At 33.3% G+C, this 26,966-nt stretch overlaps 9 protein-coding genes across 9 annotated transcripts; 7 read left to right on the top strand and 2 right to left on the bottom strand.

Annotated features, from left to right (window-relative positions):
• Positions 1-1,152: 1,152 nt before the first annotated feature.
• PPL_11347 (uncharacterized protein) lies at positions 1,153-2,345 on the top strand (the record flags this gene model as incomplete). The annotated part of the gene is made up of 3 exons (XM_020582103.1): positions 1,153-1,363; positions 1,644-2,030; positions 2,329-2,345. 3 exons carry the CDS (start codon positions 1,153-1,155, stop codon positions 2,343-2,345), a joined length of 615 nt encoding a protein of 204 aa, XP_020427406.1.
• Positions 2,346-2,500: 155 nt separating this feature from the next.
• On the top strand, positions 2,501-8,037 carry DG1098 (RST1 family protein; the record flags this gene model as incomplete). The annotated part of the gene is made up of 3 exons (XM_020582102.1): positions 2,501-2,716; positions 2,815-7,734; positions 7,813-8,037. The coding sequence occupies 3 exons, from the start codon at positions 2,501-2,503 to the stop codon at positions 8,035-8,037; spliced, it is 5,361 nt and encodes a 1,786-aa protein (XP_020427405.1).
• Positions 8,038-8,225: 188 nt separating this feature from the next.
• On the top strand, positions 8,226-10,446 carry PPL_11345 (uncharacterized protein; the record flags this gene model as incomplete). Its single annotated transcript, XM_020582101.1, has 5 exons — positions 8,226-8,580; positions 8,700-9,133; positions 9,359-9,551; positions 9,638-9,740; positions 10,416-10,446. 5 exons carry the CDS (start codon positions 8,226-8,228, stop codon positions 10,444-10,446), a joined length of 1,116 nt encoding a protein of 371 aa, XP_020427404.1.
• Positions 10,447-10,693: 247 nt separating this feature from the next.
• PPL_11344 (uncharacterized protein) lies at positions 10,694-12,096 on the top strand (the record flags this gene model as incomplete). Its single annotated transcript, XM_020582100.1, has 4 exons — positions 10,694-10,701; positions 10,861-10,898; positions 11,271-11,330; positions 11,540-12,096. The coding sequence occupies 4 exons, from the start codon at positions 10,694-10,696 to the stop codon at positions 12,094-12,096; spliced, it is 663 nt and encodes a 220-aa protein (XP_020427403.1).
• Positions 12,097-12,739: 643 nt separating this feature from the next.
• Positions 12,740-17,456, top strand: PPL_11343 (copper-translocating P-type ATPase; the record flags this gene model as incomplete). The annotated part of the gene is made up of 3 exons (XM_020582099.1): positions 12,740-14,625; positions 14,697-16,971; positions 17,397-17,456. The coding sequence occupies 3 exons, from the start codon at positions 12,740-12,742 to the stop codon at positions 17,454-17,456; spliced, it is 4,221 nt and encodes a 1,406-aa protein (XP_020427402.1).
• Positions 17,457-17,529: 73 nt separating this feature from the next.
• PPL_11342 (uncharacterized protein) lies at positions 17,530-18,317 on the top strand (the record flags this gene model as incomplete). Its single annotated transcript, XM_020582098.1, has 2 exons — positions 17,530-17,883; positions 17,952-18,317. The coding sequence occupies 2 exons, from the start codon at positions 17,530-17,532 to the stop codon at positions 18,315-18,317; spliced, it is 720 nt and encodes a 239-aa protein (XP_020427401.1).
• Positions 18,318-18,451: 134 nt separating this feature from the next.
• Positions 18,452-21,601, bottom strand: PPL_11341 (uncharacterized protein; the record flags this gene model as incomplete). The annotated part of the gene is made up of 4 exons (XM_020582097.1): positions 18,452-19,387; positions 19,472-19,672; positions 19,985-20,236; positions 20,264-21,601. The coding sequence occupies 4 exons, from the start codon at positions 21,599-21,601 to the stop codon at positions 18,452-18,454; spliced, it is 2,727 nt and encodes a 908-aa protein (XP_020427400.1).
• Positions 21,602-22,830: 1,229 nt separating this feature from the next.
• PPL_11340 (uncharacterized protein) lies at positions 22,831-24,748 on the top strand (the record flags this gene model as incomplete). The annotated part of the gene is made up of 5 exons (XM_020582096.1): positions 22,831-22,960; positions 23,269-23,339; positions 23,463-23,521; positions 24,177-24,308; positions 24,715-24,748. 5 exons carry the CDS (start codon positions 22,831-22,833, stop codon positions 24,746-24,748), a joined length of 426 nt encoding a protein of 141 aa, XP_020427399.1.
• A 329-nt stretch (positions 24,749-25,077) lies between these two features.
• PPL_11339 (IucA/IucC family protein) lies at positions 25,078-26,913 on the bottom strand (the record flags this gene model as incomplete). Its single annotated transcript, XM_020582095.1, has 5 exons — positions 25,078-25,673; positions 25,798-25,897; positions 25,974-26,385; positions 26,741-26,788; positions 26,906-26,913. The coding sequence occupies 5 exons, from the start codon at positions 26,911-26,913 to the stop codon at positions 25,078-25,080; spliced, it is 1,164 nt and encodes a 387-aa protein (XP_020427398.1).
• Between the last annotated feature and the right edge of the window lie 53 nt (positions 26,914-26,966).

Genomic DNA, 26,966 nt, shown 5'->3' with positions numbered 1-26,966 from the left:
AAGCTCTTATTCGTTTCTAATACATTATAATCTATAAATAAATAGTTTTAATTGATCAAATTCGAGTAGCTAGATTGGGGGACAGGTTGTTTTTGCTAAAAAAAAGTTGGACTCAAAATTCTGTAAGTTAAAAAAAAAACACTAGTTTATTAATTTAATAAAACTATATATCTAACTATCTTTTACAAAATGAAATGAATATACATTATTATATTTTTAGTTGTGGAATGCAGTTCAATATAATAGAATACAAAGAACAAAGTTAATTGAAACATTGGTTAATTCATTGCCTGCTGTTGGATGTGGTCATGTCGGAGTTGATCTAATCTTTGGTGAAGTCGTTCGACATATCAAGTCGATGTCTTGACCAAGGGAAACTTCTGCACCTTTCAAAAAATCTGCTATTTAAAACTTAGATGCCAATTTAAAAAGATCATCCAATGATAATTTAATCTTTATCATCAATGAACACCTTTAACTCACTAAATCTCCTTGCATGGGATTCCCATGCAAGCTATCATCTGCTTTTCTTTCACCTATCTTCCAAATAGCTAATTATTTGTCTTTTTTCTATTCCTTAAACTCTTTGCTTCTTTCATTTCTTTAATTAATATATATTAATCTATTTGGTTCATTTGCGCAATCAAGATCAGTCAATCAATTTTTTTTTAATTTTCATCAGGTTGCAAATTAAATAAATTAATAAAATTGAAAATTATGCTTGTTGTTTCTTCATTGGTAATGATCGCCTGTTTTTTTTATTTTTGAATATGTTATTATAATAAAATGAATTATTTAATTAATTTTAATAAAATAATTTTTGATGATTTTAATTTCAAAAATAAAATCATTAGACATTGTAAATGAAATTATAGGTATATGGTATTATACTATAGTGTTAAATTTGATTCGTTAACTTACAGTTTGAACTCAAAATTGGCGGCAACCGTTAAGCGCCAATTAAAAGTATGAATTAATATTATATTGATGTTGTTTTTTTAATATATAATAAGAAAACAAAAATTTTGGATTCTTTTATAGGGTCTTAATAAAATTTCATAACATTTTTCAACCTCTTTATTTTGAAATATATATCTCCTTGTAGGAAATAATTATAAACTTATCACTTACTTATTTATATTGAAAGAAATAATGAAAGAAAATCAAACAATAGAATCCCTTACGAAATTACTTAAAGACGTTAATTGTCCTAGTATCACAGCTGAAGTTTTGTTGACCAATGGATTTCAAACTCTTCATGATATTAATAGTGCTCTCAAATTGGACAATTTATTTCCTCTTATCAATATGGGGTTCAAATATGGAGACATTATCAGGCTCAAAAACTATCTTAAAAACAAAGGTAAATACTCAAAAAAAAAATTTTATCTTGTTTTAGTATATCTCAAAGCTTTTCCAATTTATATTGTGTTAAAATTGATATCTATCAAAAAAAATATTCATATTTGTTTTCTCAATATTGCTATCCAGTACTAATCACTAACAATCTTAATATATTTATCATATTATGTTTATATTTCTTTATCTAGAGGAGCTTGACAACCAAGGTAAGAATAAAACACTAGTATTTTAAATTTAATAATGTTCTTGCTCTTTGTTTATTAGTTACTATTCTTTTAAAGAATCAGATTTGAAATTCACAGCACCTTGCACTCCACTTTCGATTTATAAATCTTTATCGATCCATCCTAAATCTGTAAAAATTATAGCAAATGACAAAGAAGGAGAAGAGAAGTACATTCGAGAAGACCAACAAATGAAACCTGGGGAATATCATATCGTGGAAGTACATGACTCATTCTCAGTCAAACTCTTATGGTGGAAGAAGGAAATACAAATTTCGGAGATTGAAACGAAACCATTAATGAAAACAATATTGGAAATTTTTGGCTTTCCTCACGTAAATCCTTCCAAAGTGTCTTTAATAGGACCAGACCAAAAAGATTTCTCATCTTCTTTGTCTGCGGGTAGTCTTACCAATTGCGTTCTACGATCTCAAAATGAGAAAAGTAAGTCTTTTTTTTTTCTTTGATTTTAAAAATAGAACTGACATTCTTCTTCTTTAGAGAGATATAATGGGAAGTATACTTTGGAAAAACAGAACTTGGAGGGTGAGAATCTTTTCGATAGTTCTTGCAATGATAGGTCCAATAGTAACTATCATTCTCAAATACGTAAAAGAGTAGTCAACCACATGGTCAATACAGTGGTACAAGAATAAAATAAAAAATATTTGTTTAAATTATAATAAACTTGCTTTAAAAATTTCTTTTGTTTTTCTTTTTCCTATTCATTATTATTTCTAAGCTCTTATTCGTTTCTAATACATTCTAATCTATATATAAATAGTTTTCTTTGATCAAATTCGGGTGGCTATTTTGGGCGACAGGTTGTTTTTGTCGAAAGAATACCCAAAAAACAAAAAATAAAAATTTAAATGTGATTGTTAATTTCTATCTTCACATCAATATTTTGAAGAATGGATAGTCAATTGACGAATAAACTAAAGAATATACAATCAAGGTTAGAGATTGAAAACAGTTCAGTTCAAAGAGAATCAGTACTAAGAATATCATCGTTGTTGTGTGACCCTTCAAGCAATCATAACACTGTTAGAAATGATCATCTATTACAAATACTTTTAAGATTACTATCAACCAATTCTATTTTCATTTTAGAATCTGTTTTAAATTCTGTAAGTTAAAAATAAAACACTAGTTTATTAATTTAATAAAACTATATATCTAACTATCTTTTACAAAATGAAATGAATATACATTATTATATTTTTAGTTGTGGAATGCAGTTCAATATAATAGAATACAAAGAACAAAGTTAATTGAAACATTGGTTAATTCATTGCCTGCTGTTGGATGTGGTCATGTCGGAGTTGATCTAATCATTGGTGAAGTCGTTCGACATATGGTGCAAGTAGATGTTTTGACCACCATGAAGAACCAAGCTATTCTCTCGGTTATCAAGAGTGCCAACTTAGAATCACTCGTTTCCTTTGTAAAATACATAGAGTTGTCTTTAACCGATGAAGCTGTAGATCTACCTGTATCTCTCTACGAACAAAGATGGAAGGCATTTTCACCACTATTACAATCAATCATTATTAGGTCATCAACATTATCATCATCATCCACTTCATCATCCTCTTCCTCTTCATCAACCTATCAACTTATTCACCAAATTAGTAGAATAGCAATGAATAACAATATGTTTCAACTTCCAATACTGGTATTGTTATCTACCATTGTATTCTCTATCAATAATAATAATAATAATAACACTATGATGATCGATATAATTAGAGATCTTGTAGAGTTGGTTAGATTTACAGATGATTCTTTGTTAGATTCATTCTCAAGTGGTGAGAAACAACAATGGAATGCATCCATACATAGAGTTGCATTGTTGATTGTTCAGAATGTCTATAACAATAGCAATGGTAATGATATTGGATGTGATGTTGGTGTGTTACTCTCATTGCTATTCGATCTTGTCGATTGTGATGATAGCTATAGTTCACTGCTTTGGAGTACCACAGTATCGAATAGCCAATCTACCAACATTCCAAATGCACCGCTAATATTCACATTGGCACTGGTGGTACCAAAGCTACAGAGACAACACCAACTTAGAGTACTACAACTATTCACACTAGTATTAGATGAATCTGTTATCAACATCAATATACTACCAATATTATTATATCCATTGATTCGTTTACAATCATCGATACCAAACGATACACTAGAGAATCAAATCAACGTTTTAAACATATCACTAATTAGAGATATAGAGATAATCATTAACAAACAACAACAGCAACAAGTTAAACAATCAACTAATAATAATAATAATATCCAATTAGATATTGTAATATCAGAGTCAATATCACTTATTAATATTAGCTATCAATGGTTCTTATCAACCTTTAATAATAGTAATAATAATAATAATAATAGATTAATTACATTCTTTGATGGTTTAGAATCAAAGTTAAATAGTATTAAAAGTCAGTCTGATAGTAGCAGTAAATCATTAGATTGTGATTTATTATTGTTAATTCTATGCTCTTTCCTTTTCTATAGAAATCAAGAGTTTGAAATGCAATCAACTGTTAGATGCCGTGCTTTGGTTGTACTATCGTTGATAACCTCTGTCGATTCATTGCAAGCGATACCGTTGCTACCATTGTTAATACATCGTCTTAGACATGAAGAATCGGGTGTTGTTATCAAACAACTCTATCATTCACTGACTGACCTCGCTGCCAACCGAATCTGCTATCCCGTAGTCGTAAAGATGATCAACGATATGGCGTCAAACAAGAAGTCACTCATGCCAATAGCTATTCGTCTAATGACCAGAATCTGGATGGTCAACGACAAGGCACTGACATCTCTACAAACAATGTTGACAGCGATACGTCCAGATGGTAATGGTTGCAGCACTGTCGAAGAGCGTATTGCATCGGCAGCAAGCATTCGTCAAGTATGCTCGGTAGATTCCGATGCAGGACAAGAAATGATTGCTCCACTCTCTGCTCTGCTCTGTCGTGATAGTCATCCAACTGTACTGTCACTGGCATTGGATGCACTCAGCTCGCTATGTAAGAATGAAGTGCTCGGTTTCGTTAGTGCTTGGAATGTCATAAAGAAGAACTTCACCCGGGATGTAAAGAGACAATCGATTGTCAGTCAACACCTGGTGCAATTCTTTGGAAATGGTGTCGTCGATCTCAAAGCAACACCCATTGACATCATGGACGAGAAGAAAGCTGATATCATCAGAGATATCGTCACAAGACTCTGGGAGTTTACACAGTGTTCCGACGTCAGCGTTGAACGAGAAGCTTACATTACTCTTGGTGCCTATGCAGAGGTAGATCCCAACCTAATTCAATATGATTTCAACTCGTTGATATCCACCAATACCACTACAAATATGACACTGGTTGAAGAGTTGCTAAAGAGAGCATTGGTGAAGGAGTTGAATGAGAAGCGTACTCTTAAGAGTGCACATACCAATCTTCGTCAAACCAAATCGATTCGTATTGGCGAAGCTGTCGATAGTGTGGAACCAAAGCTGTATCAAGAGTATTGTACAGAGTCACGTGTTGGTATTACCCATGGTGTTCAAGCCGGTCTTCTCTGGTCGTTCTCTAACCTCTCTGCGTTGGGACAAGAGGGTAATCGTGAATCAAAGAAAATGATTGCACTTCGCCATAAAGCATTCAGTAAGATGTTGATCGATCTCACCAGTCTCGATCTAAGTTCGAGTCGTGCCGATGATTTCACCAGTAGAATGTTGACAATCGGTGGATGGAATCGTTTCATGTCCGAGATGATGGAAGCATCGTTGCGTAACGAACAAACTAGAATGTCGCTGGCGAAAGACAAGCAACCACTCGCACCCAACTTGGTTAGAGATAAAGTATTCGATGATATCTTTAAGTTGCTGTTGGATCATGTTGAGCAGATCTCGAATAACCAGATAACTTATTCGCAATCTGAGAATATTGTGCTGGCTCTTGCTGGTCTTGGAAGATCGCTTCCTCTGTCGTCGTACAACAAATTTGAACAGGTAGTGTCGAAACTATTGGATTGGATTAATCAAGAAAAACCAGTCATATCAAAAGGTGCATGCTTTATCGGTATTTCATGCTTGATTGCATCGCTCAACGATGAAAGTCCGTTGGTTGTACAATCAAGACAAGCTTTGCTCTGGGGAGAGTCTACCGATCACAGTCAATCTAAATTCTCATGGTATCTAGCCATTGCCATTGCAATAATGAATCTAAGTAATGCCAAGAAACCAGCAACTCTTATTGAACCATTGCTAAATGTCTATAGATCCAAACTTATCCATTGTCTTGACATCCACAATCTATCTGATACACCAGAGAATGTTGGATTGGTTCTTTCCATTGGATACGTTGTTTCCGCACTGAAAGAGATCAATAACCAACAATCTGAGAACCTACTTATTGAAATCTCTGCGATACTAGAAGCAATCTATCGACAATCCCAAGAGTTGTCAAAATCGTCACCTCAATTGTTTGGTGCTACCCTCCTTGTCTTGCCATTGGTAAAGACAGTGTTGTTCAAACTCTCGAAGCTCGATTACAATCAAATTAAAGAGCTGATAAGTCAACTCGATAACAATAGATCGATCTATCCAAAACACAAGTTGTTTACCTTTGCTTCACATGCTTTACTCATTCAATTGTTGGCATCGGAATCGTTCAGTCTCGATATTGACTACATTGAATCACAGTTTAAGCAGTATATCAATACATTGTCACAACAAAACCTGTCGGCAAATGATCGTATCGCTTGTATTGTAGCGGCTGCAGTGTTCCTTGGTGCTCCTATCCTCTCACAGGATGCCAGTCACTCGTTCAACGGCAACTTGGCAACCGGGGTCATTGACTTTATCAACTCGAATCCAGCCAGAAGAAAAGAATGTCAATCACTCATCAATCAACTGGTTGAATCACTCATTCAAATCTATGACACAAGCGACGATAGCAAAGTAGTGAGATTCGCCGCTGCATCGCTCGGTGCACTCTCCATTCCAACCAGCAGTTCATCCTCCAACGATACCCCAGACAATCTCGACCATCTTCCAGATGAACTTCTAGTGAAGAAACTATTCAACTTGTTGAACAGTAAATCTAGTTCCAACGAACAGATCGCATCGGTCTTTTCCATCTTTAGTCAAGTGGATGGAAGTAAGCTACCGATCGTTAATTGGGGATCGATCATCAAGAGAATTTTCACTTCCAATCAAAATCAGGTGGTTCGCTCCAAATGCATTGAATTCTGTGCCAAGAACATCTTACTATCGACATGCTCCAATGTCTATGTTGAATGGATCAGCATCATCCAATCATTCAACAGCAGCATGGTAAAGGAAACACTACTACGCTCCATCCCATTGGCTATCTCTCATGTTGCCGCTTCTCGAGTTGACTCTCTATTCGCACTCCTCGAAAATGTAACCAAAGTCTACGATAATGTTGATGATGACAACGATAATAATAACAAATCATCAAAGAATCTTGAATTGACATGGAGTGTAATCTATGATGGATTGCAAGCTGAACATCTTCCAGATGACATGCGTATTCGATTCAAAAAGTTGGCGATCGATTACATCTCGAAATCAATTCCATCGCCATTCGTTAAGAGTAATAACAACAGCAATAATACAACAATGGTTGTTGATCGTAATGTTGTGGCAGCACTCGACCATTGTGCATCGGGATTATCTGCACTTCCCGATAAGAAGTTTGGATTCCAACTTATCAGTGGATCACTCAACAATGCTGAAACCTTCCAAAACTCATTAAAGATGAACTATGTCTTTGCCAGATGGGCCAAACTTGCAAAAGTACCAATAACACTCCAATCGATTGCCACTCTGAAACAGTGGTGTTTCGCAAGCAACGGATCACCTTACCAACAAATGCTGCAAGCATTCCTTCCATCGATTGTCGAGAGTATCTTTATCGGTGGCCAACCAACAGATGGTAGCCGCCCAACACTCAATGAATTGATCATTGATTTCCTCGATTGTCTCAAACTCTCACCTAAACACTCGATCGGTATTGAACTACTATCGACCGTTATCACATGTTCTCTATCGAGTATCAACATCAATATATTATTTACTCAATTGGAATTAAATAATTTAGATGTAAGTATTTTTATATTTATCATAATAATATTAGAAAAAAAATAATGAATTTCTAACACAATATTCAATTAATACTAGATTAATCTATCGAATATATTGGCATATTCATTACCAATATTTATTAGAAGCTTTAATCTTGATACTATTGTAACTGATAGGTTGAGTTCGTTGATCAAAGATAAATTCAATAGTATTGAGAAATCAGAGAAAGCAATTCTTGTTCGATCACTCTACTCGGTATTGCAATCGATTTCTGCTGTACCAGAACCTTCACAAAGTTGGATATTAAATGGATTACAATAAAGATAATATAATTTCTTTTAATTTCGTTAACACTTGGCAGTTTTCAATCACATAACTAAAAATTTAACAAATATTCCAAAAAATAGAAAAAAACAGAAAACTTTATTAATTTTTTTTTTGTTTTTAAATAATTGATTGAATAACTAATCTATTTGTAAATATATATATATAAGAAAAAAAGAATAATAATGTTTACAAATAGATTAGTTATTCAATCAACAAAAAGATTGAATCAATCATTAAGATTGTCAAGTTCAACACCAGTAGGAAGAACTTCAGTAGTCAGATTATATTCATCTGGTCAACAACAACAACAACACAATCAATATAATCAAAATCAACAAAAACAAATAAAATGGAAATGGAAATGGATTGATATAGGTTGTGCTTTGGTTGTAACAACCACAGCGGTTGTACTTGCTGTCGATGAACCAACCAACCAAAATTGGCGTGAGAAGATCTTCACCAACTATCAAGATCGTATTCGTGAGTTCAGTACACCAGAAAAGATATTCCAAACATTTGCATCAATAAATAAGAATGGTAAGTAGTTAGTTAATATTATTTAATAATCACAATCAATTCTTTCAATCATATAATATATAAATATTTAAAAAAGGTGAAACAAAATAATAATATTGTATGTTTTTTTTTCTTGTCAGGTGAATATTTTATGACTTTAGATGATTTTGTACGTGCTGTTTTATCACACCAATTCAAGACTTCATCACCAGGTTCAACCAAGAACAAATCTCTGGACATTAAAGAGGTGCCAATATCATTCAAGATTGCCGATGTCGATGGTGACGGTTTGATTTCTTTTGGTGAGTTTATGTTCTTCTCGACTCTGTTGTCAATTCCAGAGAAGAGTGTTGATATTGCCTTCAAGATATTCGGCGTCGATCACGACAACTCGATCGACGTCAACGAGTTTACAAAGATCTTTAGAATTCTCAAGAATCATTCTGCCTTTACAAAGTCATCGACTGACACCAGCCAAAAGTCGCTGCTTTCGCAGGACTGGGTCGACTCCCTCTTTGGTAAGCATGGCGACAACTCACTGACACTTGAAAAGTTCAAGTCGCTGTTGGAGCAGGTTCGTCGTGATGTCCTACAACTGGAGTTCCACCTCTACGATCCCAAGAGCACAGGCCAGATCTCACAGCGTGATTTCGGACTGTTGATATCGTCGCATGCCAACGAGAACATGCGTAACAGCTACTTGAAGTCGGTCGAGTCGTTGCCAACCACCGTCAACAACACCGGCAGCAAGGGTGTCACATTTGAGCAATTCGTTGGTTTCAATCGTTTGTTGAACAAGCTCGATGAGGTCAGTCTCTCCATCGATCTCTACAAGGGAATCAACCAGCCATTCACCAAGAGCGAGTTCAAGTATATCGCCAAGGTCATCTGCCAGTTTGAGCCATCGAACGAAGTGGTCGACACCGTCTACGCCATCTTTGATGTCGATAAGAACGGTGATCTCTCTAAAGACGAATTTGTATCGGTCATGCGTAGATAAAAACATTGAATTAAGATATATATAAGTGATGAATATGATTCATTAAAAAGGATGTGGGTGCGGTAATATGCTTGTTAGTTGGTGCAACAGTCGCACTAATGGTAGTACTGGTAACTGAGGTAGATCCAGTCTTTTTCGTTGGGCAGCTTTTGTTGGCGCCGAGCTACGTTTCCTGTATGAAGTAACTGTTAAACTACTGGTAGCCTTTGGCTGTCAGTTTAGATAACCGGTAGTTGAACTCCTACTTCTGCACCGATGCTTGCAACCAAAACTACCAGATTATTATTATTATTACCAATTAACCGTCAATATTACTACCGGGAATGGAGTACTTCCGGCAAAATTAGTTTCTGCGTGTGCTCAGTAAGAGTGATTAAATAATTATTTTTAAATACAGAAAAATTCAGTTTATTAATTCCAAGTTAATAAATCATTTACAGAGTGTTTTTTTTACTAGTATTACGCAATCGTTGAAGCATTCAATCCGATGATCAAGCTTTCCTGTTATTTTTATATCTAAATCATCTTCTATTCTCTGAATAAACTCTATGAAATCAATGTTATCCATCCCAAGTTCATCGTTCAACATTGTAGTTGGTTTTATTTCTAACTCTTCGTATATTATATCCAGCTGCTCATATAGTACTGTTTTTAGGTATAACTCAATGAAATCCTAAATAAGGGATTAAAATAAAAAAATTAATTATTTGAAATTAAAAAACTTTAAAAATAAATTTTACCATTTATTAGAAATATTCTATATTTATATGATAATTATGTATTCTTATAAGTTTAAAATGGAAGAATAATAAAAAAAGATAGGAATAATGATTTTAAATATCTTTTTATTTTATAGATTTGAGTTGAGTTTCACCACAAACCACTAAATAATATTCATTAATCACACACCACTACTATTCACCAATCACCCTACAAAACATATTAAAATATAAATTAAATCTAGGTATTATCACTTGATAAAAAAACAACCAGACTTTATTAAAAGATGCAAAGTAAAACCACAAAGTTTTACAAGTTTTTTATAAAACATTGCCCAATGCCAGTTTGAACGAGTGTTTTTATGTAAAAGTTCTCTTTTATCTATTTCATATCAAATATCTAATGAATATTACAATGACAAAGTAAATTTAGTGAATATTCAAATTCTATTATTTCTTTTTTTTTTTTCAATTTTTATGATTCTGACTAGTTAAACTTTTTATTAGTATTTATAAAAATCAAAAAACTTGAGAAGTGATACTTGGATACTAGTACTGCATTGGTAATTAAACATCTTAAAGAAGATTTGTGGGATGTGGTGGTCCAACAAAATATCGGTGTATGATACCATGGTAGTTGCCCACTACTGGTGTTGTGACATCTGAAAACCCATTTTGAATTCCCTGTCTGTCAAAATCATCATCAAATAAAAAAATAAAAAATAAAATAAAAAAATTAAAAACAATGATTATCTGAATCATACATTATGATCAAAGGTGTCACAAAAAAATTGTTAGTGTGGTGGCATTATTATAAAACAAAAATCAAAAAAAAAAAAAAAAATACAAAAAATCAAATTTTTGTTCCCAATTTATTATGACGTTATTAAAAATAGCGGAAGATGGATTATGTGGGGATTGCAAAAAAAAACATTAGCCCTCTGATTGACAAGCTATAAAAATTTCATGAAACTGTTATTTCACAAATTTAGCAATAATGATTAAACTAGTATCTCTATTACTTTTATCTGCACTTTTGTGTTGTGTTCAAGGTATGATATAATAAATTACAAGCAAAGCATTCATACAGCAATAAATCAAATCAAATAAGAATGAGCGAACAATCAAATTTGAATAACCCAACAAACACTTTAGTATAATCAACAAAAATAAAAAGATATATATTTGTTGAAAGAAAAATGAGAACACTTTATATTAATAACAATAAATTTGATTATATATATATTATTATATATTATAGGTGCAGCACCAACAGTTCAAAATACAACATGTTCAGTGACTAGAAACGATTATACAACATATGCAACATGTACACCAAATACAATAGATCCACCCGATTCAATGAGAAAGGTGATGGCTAAACCACCACCCCCCAACTACACACCATACAGTTGTCAAGAGGATATGGATTCGATGACCTTTATGGGTCGTGTCGACGTCTCCTTCTCTGCCAACGGACAAACACAAAAGAATACCATCTGTTCGACCTTCCAATGCATGCGTTCCTCCGATGAGACCACCACCGTCAATTGGCTAAACAAATACGCCGAGAATCAAACCTACCCATGCTACTACGATGTCAACAACGTCAACACCGTCTTCTTTGATCGTTCTGGATTCTGTAGCTACCGTGGTATCTACGACACCTCAAAGGCATCGTGCACCTGCAATGCCGGTTACAACGGTGACACCTGTGCTGGCTCTGACGTACAACCAGGTTCATCCGACGCCAACACCTTGACCATCTCATCAATCGTAATCATTGCAGTCATTGCAACCATTACATTGTTCATGTAACATTAAATAAAAATCAATCATTAATTAATAAATTATAACAAACAAACCAAATTATTCTGTAAAAAAACATTTTATTTTTTTATAATTATAACCTCAATATATAAACATTTAAAAACCTTAATAATCAAGAGATATTATAATAATAATAATAACATTTATTTATTATTAAATCTGAAAATCTAAAAAATAAATAAATAAATACTAAATAAAACAAATTATTACTCTACGAGATTCTTTATAGTTTTGTTTGTTTCTATTAATTATTACAGCAAATATTCATTCTTCATTCAGTGTGAACAATGGGGTGTTTGGTGGTGTTGGTGGGACGATGGTAAACCAAAAAACAAACAAACAACCCAATATCAATAGAAATATTTTCACAAATTGAATTATAATTAAACCAGTTTCTTTGCATTTGAAAATTCCAATTCTTTTTTTTTACAAGTCTATTTGTTTTAATTTTTTTATTAAAAACATCAAAATAATTACGTGACAACAAAAAAAAAAAAACAAAAAATAAAAATAAAATAAAAATTAAATTGTTTTTTTTAACTTTAAATGGTTGAGCCGGAGTGATTTTACTCTTCATTAAAAATATTCACTCCGTTTTTTTGTATTTATAAATAAATTTAAAACATTAATTATGGATGATTCACATCATCCTTTATTAACCTCGACGACTTCCACATCGTCGTCTTCATCTTCGAATCACGATCACGATCACCATGGACATGAACATAACCATGAACATGAACATTCACATAATTTAGAAAATAATACTATTATTCATAATAATAATAATAATAATTCACCATCATCATCAACTTCATCATGTTGTCAATCTTTAATTGGTGGAGAAGATTCAAATGATGATAGTTGTTGTAGTACTTCATCATCGGATGATCAACGACATGAGAGTACTTTGTGCAAGTCCGATGAGCCAATGAATGACCAATGTAATCCAAAGTCGTCTGCCGCTGGTTCCTGTTGCTCTCCAAGCGAGGATGCCACCGCTACCAAGAAGTCATGTTGCTCAAAGGAAAAGAAATCCGCTGACGGTCAAGAGTCAAAGCCCTCTGGTTGTTGCTCTACCGATGTCAAACCTGTTCCAATTGAGGTAGCTCTCCACTCCCACAAGGACGAAGCACCCACTTGCAAGAAAGGTTGTTGCTCCACCGAGTCTGCTTCCAAGTCCGATGAGGTACCTGCCACAAACCAGGCCTGCAAGAAAGGTTGTTGTTCATCCTCTGAATCGTCGCCAACCACACCTGCCACCACTGTCCAAACAGAGGAGGAGCAGCAGCCAAAGAAGGATAACTGCAAGAAAGGTTGTTGTTCTTCAAAGAAAGCAGAGACTGTAGCTGTTGAGCCAGCTGTAGTTGCCGTTGTTGTTGAGGAGCCAAAGAAGGACAACTGTAAGAAAGGTTGTTGTTCTTCAAAGAAGGCCGAGAGTGTTGTTGTTGAGCAACCGGTTGTAGTTGCTGCTGTTGTTGAGGAGCCAAAGAAGGACAACTGTAAGAAAGGTTGTTGTTCCTCAAAGAAGGCTGAGACTGTTGCTGTTGAACCAGTTGTAGTTGCTGCTGTTGTTGAGGAGCCAAAGAAAGACAACTGTAAGAAAGGTTGTTGTTCTTCAAAGAAGGCCGAGAGTGTTGTTGTTGAGCAACCAGCTGTAGTCGCTGCTGTTGTTGAGGAGCCAAAGAAAGACAACTGTAAGAAAGGTTGTTGTTCTTCAAAGAAGACTGAGACTGTTGAACCAGTTGTAGTTGCTGCTGTTGTTGAGGAGCCAAAGAAAGATAATTGTCAAAAAGGATGTTGTTCATCAAAGAAGACCGAGACTGTTGCTGCTCCTGAAGCCACCCAAACCGTTCCAAAGAAGGAAGATTGCAAGAAAGGTTGTTGTCCACCCAAGAATAATGCTGACCCTATGGCCATTCCAACCGTTGTTATTACTACTACCTCCACTGTCGAGAAGCCAGGAGAAGATTGTAAAAAGGGTTGTTGTCCACCAAAGAAGGAACAAGCTGCAACTTGTTCTGAGCCACACGACCACTCCAGCCACAAGAAGCCACATTCCCACGCAAAGAAAGTCGTACCAGCCAAAACAGTCCAAAAGAAATGCTGTGATATCTGTTTAGAGTCGCCAAGTAACTGTTGTAAGAAGGGCTGTTGTGAGACCAAGTGCTGCTTGACCATTGAAGTCGGTTACGGTGGTAAAGACAGTCTCATCCCGACCAAGACCAAGAAGACCCTCTCTGCTTCCGTCGTCTACCGTAAGTGTGGTAATTTCTTTGGTCTTCGTTTCGGCTACAAACAAGAGGAGCCAGAAGAAGAGATGATCGACTTGGAAGTAGGTGGTGAGAGAAAGCAAGTAACTCTCAGCTTGGAGCCAAGTGGATTGACTTGTTGTTCCGAGTGCCTCAACAATGTCGATACCAAAATCAAGACATTACCAGGTATCTTTGAAATCTCAACCAATCTCTATACTTTGAAATCAACCATTGATTACAATGATGGATTAGTATCTGTTGAGTAAGTAGCTAATAATAGAAACATATTTCAATTTAATATTATATATTAACACTTTATTACTATATTTTTAGTGAAATGATTGAAGTTATCAAATCAATTGGTGTAAATGCAACTGAAGTTCCACCTGCTGATATCGATCAATTGCGTATCAATACCGAGGGTAAGGCACCAAGTATTGATTTGATGAATCAATTGAAAGAGACCGACGGTGTTATTGATGTTGTCAATGAAACCAGTGGAGCTCGTTATCTATCGATCAGCTATGACAGTGAAACGGTCGGACCACGTGATCTCTATGACAAAGTCCAACAGTCATACCAAGCCGACAACGAATCTCCAGTTGAGATCTCATTGGTGGATGACAACACCATGAACAACGCCAAGCAAAACTCTATCAATTCGATTAATTCGCTCCGTAGACTATTGATTATCAGTATCATCCTCTGTATTCCAGTCGTTGTGCTGAGCTTCTTTATTCCAAATGGTAATCGTGTTGATAACGAGGTGTTCACCGGTCTTTCCATCCGTCATTTCATCAGTTGGGTTCTCACTACACCCATCCAGTTCTACATTGGTTTGCCAATGTATCAATCTGCCTACAAATCGATACGATTCTACAAGAGAGCCAACATGGATCTATTGGTAATGTTGTCCACCTCGATTGCCTACTTTTATTCGATTCTCTCGATTATCCTCAATGCCGTAATGAAGGAAGACTTCCCTGTATTTTTCGAGACCAGTGCCATTCTCTTGACTCTTATCATTCTCGGTAGATTCCTAGAGACACTGGCACGTGGACAAGCATCCAATACATTGACCAAGCTGATCTCACTCCAACCGTCGACCGCAATTCTTGCCAAAGATGAAAGAGTGGTTGATGTACGTCTTGTACAAAAGGGTGACATTGTTCGTATTCTCCCATTCTCACGTGTACCTCTCGATGGTGCGATATGTGAGAACTACGAGGCATTCCTTGACCAATCGGCTATCACTGGTGAGTCTGTCAATGTCCACAAACAACAAGGTGATCTTGTATTCTCTGGATCCATCAATCAGTCCACTGCATTCCAAATGAAAGTATCGACTCAGTCCTCTCGTTCAACCATTGCCAACATCTGTCGTCTCGTTGAACAATGCCAGTCAAACAAAGCACCAGTCGCAATGCAAGCCGATCGTGTTGCCAGTATTTTCGTTCCAATCATTATCGTCATTGCATGCGTTGTATTTGCTGCTTGGATGATCTCCTCCCGTGACTTTACATTCAGTTTGCTCTTCTCCATGTCCGTAATGGTCATTGCCTGTCCTTGTGCTGTTGCTCTTTCCACACCCACTGCTGTCATGGTTGGAAGTGGTGTCGGTGCACGTAATGGTATCATCTTCAAAGGTGGAGAAGTCATGCAAAAATGCCATAATATCGATACCGTTGTATTCGACAAGACTGGAACTCTTACCAATGGTAAACTCAATGTCACAAATCACATTACCTTCAATGGAGCGTCGGAGCAACAGCTGTTCTACTACCTCGGTTCTGCAGAGATGGGCAGTGAACACATCATTGGAAAGACTCTGGTCGAAGTTGCCAAAACTCGCTTCGAGTGTCAACTTACCGATCCAATGGATGTAAAGATCGTTCCAGGAAGAGGTCTCCGTTGTACAGTTGATGGTCTCAATGTACTCGTTGGAAACAAGAAATTCATCCACGAAGACGAACTTGTCGAACTCGACGAGAATATTCTCCGTGAAATCAGAACATTGGAATCCGAAGGTAAAACAGTTACTATTGTTGCACTGAGCGGTTCTATCATTGGTGTAATCGGTATGATGGATACTCTCCGTGACGAATCAGTAAAGATTGTAAAGAAGCTCAAGAGTATGGGTATGGATATCTGGATCATGAGTGGTGACAACACTGCAGCAGTAAGCAAGATCGCCCAGGAACTCGGTGTCACTGGATTCTTTGGTGAAGCAACACCCGCTTCCAAGGCAGAGTCTATCAAGGAGCTCCAAACCAAGCATCGTAGAAAGGTTGCTATGATTGGTGACGGTGTCAACGATGCCGTTGCTCTTGTCCAAGCAGACGTTGGAATTGCCGTATCGAACGGAACCGATGTTGCACTCGAAGCCGCCAGCATCGTCTTGATGAGACCCGACCTCGAAGGTATCGTCAATGCAATCACTCTCTCAAGACTCGTATTCCTCGTCATCAAAATCAATCTCAGTTGGTCGTTCTTGTACAACTTTATTGGTATTCCACTTGCTGCAGGTGCTCTCTACCCAGTTGGATTTACCATTCCACCAGCATTTGCAGGACTTTCAGAGTTACTCTCTTCACTACCAGTGGTTGTTGTATCTTTGTTGATCAATCGTTACAAGCCTACATCTTGAATTGAGATCATACCCACCAGATTTTAAACCAATCTAACCCTATTCCAACACTATTGGAATCACCAAAAAAAAAAAACAAAAAATAAAACCAATCATGACAACATTGTTGTCGACAAAATTTAATTTTTTTTTCTCAAAAAAACAAAAAAATGATGTCAGCTTGTAAAAATTTTTAATTTTTTTTAAACAAAAAAAGATATTTGTGTGTGCTTTGGGGAAGGCTCGAAAATAAGGTCACTTAAATTTAAATTATCTTTATCTTAATTTTATTTTTTTACTTTTATTATTATATTTTTATTATAATATTTTTCCTAGTATTTTTGTTTTATACATCACTGTTATGCATAAATAAAAAGATTAGCGAAATTTAGATTTGTTGTTGTTAGATCTATCAGGTGTATAGTTGTAATAGAAGAAAGGATATATGTAAGGAAGAATTAATTTAAACTTTCTTATATCAATTTAAAATTATATATATATTTATTTTCACTATCGTAGTATAGTATAGTATAAAAAACAATGTTATCCACATCAATATCTTCATCCAACATGGAGTATCATAAATTAAACTCCACTGCTGATATGGATAGCATAGTTATTACAGGTAGGAAGTTCATACATACTTTTGATGTAAACAAATATCCCGAGGAACTTCAAGAGAATCTTACTAGAGATGAGTTCAAAGATGTATTGGGAGCATTCAACAGAAAACTAAGGTGGCCTCTATTAATCATTGGTGTCGGTGGTTTCTTCCTTTCATTTTTGATATCCGGTCTAATCACAATCGTTTATGGCAAGAAATTGATCTTTATAATTCCTATATTCGTAGTGGGTGCAGCTGTATTCTTAATATCTACCTATTTTTCATACAAGGTAACAAATTTCATTTTTTTCTATCTATTAATTTGCAATTATAACTCATTTTATATTGTTTTTTATAGTTTCATAAACAATTAGTTCAACTTGCAGAATTATATACCAACTTTTATGTTTTAAAGAGTGTTTGTTTTGTCTATGACTATGAGGTAGAGTCTCAAGCACCCAAATTGACCATCAAATACCGATCTTCAGCAAAAGAGGCAGAACTTCAACAACAGCAACAAAATGAAGAATCATTATCATCTTCATTTGGAATTCCAATGTATAGTAATCAAATTAACAGAAGCGGTGGTTTTAATAATCCGTCATATTCTATTTCCATAACTAATGGATCATCAAACCTCGTTGATGATACATTCGACGTATCTTCTTCATTGCAAGGTACTACCGAGCCGACAACAGGATTCTTTAAATTATATACAAACTGAATCCAATAACGAGATCAAGAGATACTTTAGATAAAAGAATAAATCTCTTCTTTTTTTTCAAAAACAAAATATATTTTCAAATCATTAAATATCCTTTTTTTTTTAGTTTACTTTTTTAAAAGTGAAAGTGTTTATTAATTATCACTGTTGTTATATTCGTGGACTTCTGCGAATGGAATACTGTCACCAGAATTAGAGTTGGAGGAAGATGAATTCATTTGAGATGAAGGGGATGGTGATCGGAGGAAGTCGCTTGGTGTGGTCGAAGCGGGTGGGGTGTGTTGGAATATCGATGATGCCGATGGTATGTCACGAGTGGAAGTAGATCCACTGCCTGTTAGCTCATTTCGGTGTTGTTGAGAGAGTGGTTGTGTCTTTATCCTCTGACTAGTTAAGATCTGTTGCGATAAAAGGCGACTGATTGGTTTATACGGTTCATTCCAACGTTTCTCTTCCTTTGGAGCCTTCTTTGGTGGCTGTGGGAGTGGTTTTTGTGGTGGAACGTGGTCAGCGTGTGAGTTGTTAGGAGAAGTTCCAAATTTTAGAAACGAATTCTTTGGTGAGTGTCCCGGTGAGTTGTTTCCACTGCCAATACTGATACCACTGGAGGCCATTGAGTTTGCCAAATTTTGTAGCTGCTGAGCTTGGTGGTGATTGGTATCGAGATGTTTCCAAATATCGAGTACGGTTCTCATTTCATTCTCAAGACGGTGCAGTCTACCGAATGCAATACCAGAGATCGGCACAATATCCAATCGTTTCTCACTTGGGTTCAACTCTAATCGCTTCATCTCCAAGATATACTCAATGTCTTTGTAGAGTCGTTCGATCTGATTACAACGATGTTTATCGGTTACATCTTTTCGTCTGTTGAACAACTCCTTTAGATAAGACATTTCTAGATGTCCACTCGTTTCCATCTGTGCAATCGATGTATTCTCCAAAGCATCGAACGAATCTAAAATTACTAATTTACATTTCAAAACAAACAATTCAATCACAGGATAGATCGAATGATTTAATTTTTCAACTAATTTCTTAAATTGAATCCTAATATGTGTATCTTCACCCTATTATTATTATTAATACAAATAAAATTACGATTTAATAATTAATAATTTATCATAATAAGATAATCTTTCAAACACACTTACATTTGATGGTAATAGATTATGTAATAAATCCAAATTATATCTTACGGCAGCAATGTTTTGAGGTGGTTTCTCAAGGTAGTCGGCAGGTACTGCATTAAAGTCGAATGATAGTTTCGAGAGGAACGATTCTGTATTCTCACGAATCAGAGCAAGCCACCACTGCGACAGCTTGTTCTTGGCGGATCCATCGAGAATCTCTCGCTTCTCACTGATAATCTTTTGGAGGATGGCATCGAGTGTTGTGATCAGTTGGTGAATTCGAGATCGCAGTTTCTTCTCTCGATCGCTCTCGATGTGACGCACCGACTCTTCCAGTTGCAGCAGTAGCGGTATGTAGAAGCACGTCTTCCTCACGTTGTCCAAGAATGGCTTGGCTTCTTGCTTGGCAACCTGAAGAATGTCGGGCAGCAGTGGCAGTGTAGTGAGATGCCATTCCAACTCTGTCACTTCGTGAATCGCCTTCTTCAACGCAGGCAGATCCGCTATTCCCAGAGTGGAGTGACGCGACTTTACAGTGAGCAACGAGCTGTCGACACCACGTCTCTCCAAGTAGCGATGTAGTATTTCATTCTCCTTGTAGGTGAGCATATGATTGAAAGGAATCGAAGGGTCTGAGATCAACTTGCTAGTACTCTTCTCTGAGCGAATCAACTCTAAGATCTCTGGACTGAGTTTGTAGACATTGGCAATATTAAAAGTGGCAAGAGCAGTCTTTGAATCCTCCGATGGATTAGTATACACCTTACAACTACGATTAATATGTTCCTCTTCAAATCTACCGAAAATATATACATTTGAACCACTTAATTCTATTGATTCATCTTGATTATTATTATTATTATTATAGTTATTGTTGTTATTATTGTTATTGTTATTATTATTTGTATCAATATCATCTAAATCAAAGAAATCATCATCATCATCGTTACTGTTATTATTGTTATTGTTACTATTATTATTACTACTATTATTTGATGATTTCAATTGATTTATTTGTTGTTGATTATTACTACTGCTGATATCAACGATAACTAATTCACCACGTTTAAAATCGAGACTGTTGAGTACGTTGGACATACGTCTTACATCTTTGATTAGTGATTCGTCTTTGAGTGAACCCCAGTTCTTTATCATGTTGATAAGAGATCGTTTGTTGAAAGAGTGTTGTGATCTATACTTAAAGAGACCATCTACATACGACGAACTAAGCTCACAGCCAACCAAAGAGTTATCTGGATCGACACGATGCGATGTAAGATAATCGAGTAGTTCACGCGCAATCTTTACTTCCGGTGCCTCTTTAATAAAGTATGATGCTGGTGGTGGTGAAGATGATGATAACCCCGGTGACATATGTCCAGGTGAAGGAGAAGGTGTACTACTACTACTATTACTACCACTATTATTATTAATACTATTATTATTATTACTACTACTTAAACTATTTACTAAATTATTATTATTATTATTACTATCTTTTACATTATTATCTTTTACATTATCTTTTAATACATTTATACCGTTATTACTATTAACTAAACTTAGATGTAATAAACCAGGTGAATTGTTATTATTATTGTTGTTGTTTGAACTTGAATTTGATATTATACTTGATGATTGTTGTAATTGTGATTCTGATTCATTGTTGTTGTTGTTGCTATTGCTATTGATATTAAGTGAGAGTGGTGGAGAATCGTTGGATATTCCAAGAGCAGCAGCAGCGCCACCCGGTATCGACTTGTTCATAATTCTAATGTATTCAGTGATTTGTGAGGTGATCTTGGCGAGACGATGTCGTTTTATCGGTTGAGCGGTGTGTATGAATCGGAGATGGAATATGTGCACCATTGAACGATCACCTTTGAACTCAATGAGATGACGCATCAATACACCGAGACGTGCTAGCAGGTGTCTCTCTTCCTTGTCGTTCTTTCTCTTTCTGACCTTGTTGTAGCTGTTGTCTTTATAGTCGGAATCATTCAGTGTCTCTTCCATCTTGACCAATAACGATTCCAAATTTGTGATCTGTGTATCCATTAAGCCAACGTGTCCATGAACCACATGACCATGGACATGTCCATGTCCAGAGGATGACGACGACGACGATGAAGATATATGTAATTTACTCATTATTTTCTATGATTATAAAAACAAAAAAAAAAAACAAGTATTAATACCTTGAAACAAACTAGTTTGTTCAATTCAATAACTTTTAAATCTTTGATGTCATACCTAATTATTTTTATACAAAAATAAAACTATAATATTAATTTAACTTTTGTAAACTTACTAAAATTACAAACAACAAAATATAATAATAAAACACTAATAATACAAAATTGATTAATCAATTTTAAAATAGTAGTAGTTTAAAGGAAAAGAGATGAGATGAGATTTTAAAAAAAGAAAAAGAAGATAAATGGGTATTTTATAAAGTTTATATATAAATTTAACTATATATAGATATTAAAGTTGAGGCAAGAGTAATTATAATTGAATTGAATTGTTGTTTTTTTGGTTTGTTTAAACAATATATATATATATATATGCTGCTTTTTGTTGCCTGTGAATGATTTTCAGTAATGTGGTGGTATGTATGGTTGGTTGATTGATTGATTAATTGTTTTATTGTAGTGAGTGTGGATTACCGTGGTTGGTTCAAGGTTGATGATTGTGTGTTTTGATTTGATTTGATTTGATTTTAATTTATTTATAATTTTTATTATTTATTTATTGTTTTAGATAGAATGACTATGATGATCAATTTATCTAATATCTCTTATTTGGTATCTAATTTTTGTGCTTGTGAAAATAAAATAATTTATTAAACAAATAAAGTAATTTTTAAAAAAAAATTCTGATTCTTTCTCTTCTTTTTATTCTTTCTATTCTAGATCGATTCAACTTAGAACTATTATAATTATTATTTAAATAATTTTAATAATACATATTTAAATAAAATATTGTTAATGTTTAAAAATTGATCAAAAAGATAAAAATCAAACCACTCTTGGGTCTTTTTTTGGTTTTTGTGCAAAAAAAATGATAATTTAATTTATTTTTTTCAGATTTATTTTTTTTGGTTTCAGATTGTTTTCACAGAATTATTTTACGTAAGGTCCTCCTTATTGTTCTACAATAATCAAAAATAGTCCAATGTTTTTTTTTTTCCAACAAAAAGATAAAAAAAAAAATAAAATTCCTCTCATCGTGATAAGTCGTTAGGTTGTTGAAGTAGGAAGATAGAGAGACTTCATTGCGTTACACAAAAAAATGATGGATAATGGTCAAAAAAAGTTATTTTTTTTTTAAATTTAAAACATTTTGAAATAAAAGTTATTTTTTGCATTATTATCGCTATGAACATTACACCAACAACAACAACTCAACAAATTCTTGCAATTGAATCTGTCTGTTTAACATCTCTTCTTATCTTCACCAATAAAGTCAACCAAAATAAAAGATCTGAATCTAGATTGATCACATTCTGTATTATGATGTGTAATCAAATAAAAAAAAAACAAAAAAAACAAATTTTAATTGATTTTTTTTTTAAATATGTTAATACTATCAAAACTTTATTGTTTAGTTGTTATGGATTCCTTCGCAAACAATCTTATGAAGTAGTCAGAAGTATTATACTTTATAATAAATTTTAAAAGTAAGAATTTATTTCTTGTTGACTTTCAAATGCAACTTTTTATAATCTTTAAAATAAAGTTTCTCCCTCGTATAAACAATAGCATCATCACAACTTAAAAAATATATTTTTATTTAAAATTATTATTTTTTTATAGCATTTGGTTATACAAATATAGATTCATTTTTTGCTGAAAATCTTAGAAATGGTTCTGAAAATTCTAAAAATGTTAAATCAGAGTAGACTGATACATGGTATGGAATTGTTACCATAATATTGAGATAAGGATTTAGATGGTCGAAATCATCTGTTATTCCATTTTCCAAACTATTATCAAATTCAAAAGTATAGATATTCGTATTGATGTCTCTTTTCATGCAAGCCGGTCCAAATATATATCCAGGATCACCGTAAACATCCTCTTCTGAAGGAATAAACCTTAGTCTTGTTTTCACTATAGTACATGCATCTGAAATAACCAAAATCCAAAGAAATAGAAAGACTAAAAATTTCATTTGATCAAACATATATATTTATATATATATATAAAATATAATAAATTTAAATAAAAGTTTCGTAATATAAGTAAAACATATTTATTTACTAAATATAACTATAAATTTACTGATTTATTTAATTTTTTATATTTTTTCTGACTTTAAACGAATGAATAAATTAATTGATCACCCACATCTAATAAAATATGAGTGGTCAAATAATTTTTGGTTATTATAATAATCTAACTTTTAATAAGATTAAATAATTTAGACTTTTATTATGCGATGATACACAATAGACAAATAATAGACTTTTTTTTTGTTAAATTTTTATTTTATTTTTTTGATAAAGAAAAACATTGGTTATTGTTTTTATTTAGTCAATTGTTTTTGCCGAGACTCTGACATAGGTAAAAGGTGAGCTTGGATCAGAAACAACAAGAGTCTCTATATTGGTAAAATAGGTTGTTTTTCCTGAGACAGCAATGAGATAAAGTTTGTTATGAGCTTTTAGGTTGTAAAATGCATCGCCAATTGTGTTTGTTGCCCCTTTCTCAAAAGTATATAGATATTCATTGCTTTGGGGATTAATCAAAAGGCATGCTCGACCTGATATATGTCCGGCATCAATTAGAATTGGATCCGTTGGAACAAATACAATTGTTGTTTGTTTAAAATCACAAGCGTTAGAAAAAACAAAGTAAATAGAAAGTAATAAAATTATAATCTTCATTTTTTTAATATTAAAACAATGAATTCACTGTATTTATATGTATAAAAAACTGATTTTTTATTTCTTTCATTAAAGAAGTATTTAACTTCCTTCGAAAGAAGTCGACCTATTCAGACTTTTATTTTTTTCACTAACTCAATTGGTTTAAAAAATTTTCAGATTTTGCAAATAATCAACATTTTTAACAGGGTGTATTATATTACATATTATATGTCAAATGTTACCCGAATTTATTTAATTTCAACAATTACTAATATTATTCTTTTGAGAATTTTTAAACAATTTATGATTCAAATCCTAAGTATATTGAGTAATTTTGAATTTACATTTTTCTTAGTTATCATTTTTATCTCTTATTTCTTCATTTTCATAGAGTAATTCTAATGACATTGTTAAAGAGTTTTTAAGTTAATTTTTATTAAAACTCTTAGAATTTTTAAACTTACCATTGGCAAAGATTATGGAGTTGGTGTGACTCCAGCGCAATACCATACTTTGAAAGTGGAATGATATTTGGTTCCAACAAAAGTGAAGAATATTTTAAACCATTCTTTAACACCGGTTTCTAATGAAGTTATACTCTATGTATCGATATATTGGTGAATCAGTTCAGAGAGTATAGAATGATGGATTGTTGTAGCTGATAGTTGGCTTTGTTTAGTTGGAATCGGTGACTGATTAAATAATGAACAAGAACTTATCGGTTGGTCATTAGGGGTACAGAGGAATTCTCTTTCTAAATGGTACCAAAGTTTTGATATCTAAGTTCTTCATTTGAATGATAGATGCCACCAAGCTCTTGAAGAAAGATAACTCTCTCATTGAATGGCGATCCCTCCAATGATGATATCTTGGTTAGTACTTTCGAGATGGATGTACATATTGGTATATAATCATTTGGCAATAACCGAACAAAGTTTGTCAATTGAATTGGAATCGAGAATTTGATATGTGGTACAGTGTAGTTGTTACTATGATTTCCTGGGAGTAGCGGTATCAAGTTTCTTACTGGCGCAGTTGGGTATGATGGCAACTGTATAGACTCTGGGAAGATGACTAATGTTAGATTATCTAATTCCTCTTGAAACTGACTCGGTAGAGTATTGGTGTCTTGGAATGGATACATTGGGCATATCAGATAGTCTTCTATATTCAACTGGTTATCTGTGCAATATGATTGAATAGATTCCTTAACAAACGATGGAAATAATCTAAAGAAGTAGTCAGTTGGGTTATCATTCATATCGATCATACTATATCGACCGACAGACTTGTGGAGACCAATGAAACGAATAGGAAGTTGTTTCTTCAATTCATAGGAGTATTGAACTACTTCTTCAAGTGAAACCAACGATGTTTAAAACTTGGATGTATATGATGACCAAGAATCTAGAATTGATAAATATATAATTTAATATTAATACTACTAAAATAATAAAAATGAAAGAAAAAATACATACATGTAATTGATCATAAAATAAGAATTTATCAAAATATGATTCATTATCTTGTTTAGATTTGAAATCAGCATACTCTGATAGATAGTTTAGACTATTCTTTAATGAAATATATTTGATTTCATTCAAAAGATCATCAACTAGAGATTAATGCCATATTACAGATACTATTAACAATCTCTTCTTTAAATTTGTCAATATCTGAATATGAAGCATTCTCTCTTAGAAGTTCGATTAAATCTAAACAACTATCCACTACTACTACTGTTTCATCATCATCATCATTATTATTATTATTATTTGTTATTGATCTAATCTTAACTGGATGTTCAAATGAAAAGAATTGAAATCCATATAACTTATTTATTTTAAATGATAGTTCATGAACATTATCACATGATGATGACTTATTTTGAAATATATTAATAGAATTTGGTTGTAATATTAATGGTATTGAAGTGAAAGGTAAGAGTTGTTCTCTTATGATTGATACAAATAACTTGTCAAAACTTGATTGTTCTGAACAAACAAAATAATTTAAAAAATTTGTAGTTTTTATATTATGATTAGATTTAATAAAATTAAAACTTGATTGAAATAATTAAAATTTAAATAATTAATATTAAAATTTAATAAATCTATATTATCCATTGTTTATATATAAATATAAAAAGAATAGAAATGTAAAAAAATATAAATGTAATAACAATTTACTCTTATTTAGTTTTATGTTCAAAAGTAATTGATTTCTTTTAATTATTTTTAAAAAAATGTATACATTACAAAATTTTAATAGCATTTTTATAACACACATCACTGAAACATTTTTGTACTTTGAATCCTTTTATATGATTAATTTTTTTTTACAAACAGATAATATTGTATCACAAAATAATAATAGCGAATCACTATAAAAACAATATTATCTGATATAAAAAATACTCGGAAGTGCTAGTGATTATTAAATTTTTGAAAGTTAAAAGAAAATCACTATAAAAAAAATATTATCTGATGAATTACAATTATTTTAAAGAGGTGGGAATTCACACAACTATTTTTATTTAAAAAATCCTAAAAAGAGTGATTATTTGTCACGAATTAAAATACAAATTCATTATTAATGACAATCAGACCACTAATAAATATGTATTTATTTATATTGATTCTG

This window comes from Heterostelium album (assembly GCF_000004825.1).
Source record: "Heterostelium album PN500 unplaced genomic scaffold PPL_scaffold13, whole genome shotgun sequence".
In the NCBI taxonomy this organism is placed as follows: Eukaryota; Evosea; class Eumycetozoa; order Acytosteliales; family Acytosteliaceae; genus Heterostelium; species Heterostelium album.
This window is presented reverse-complemented; position numbering and strand designations above follow the sequence as displayed.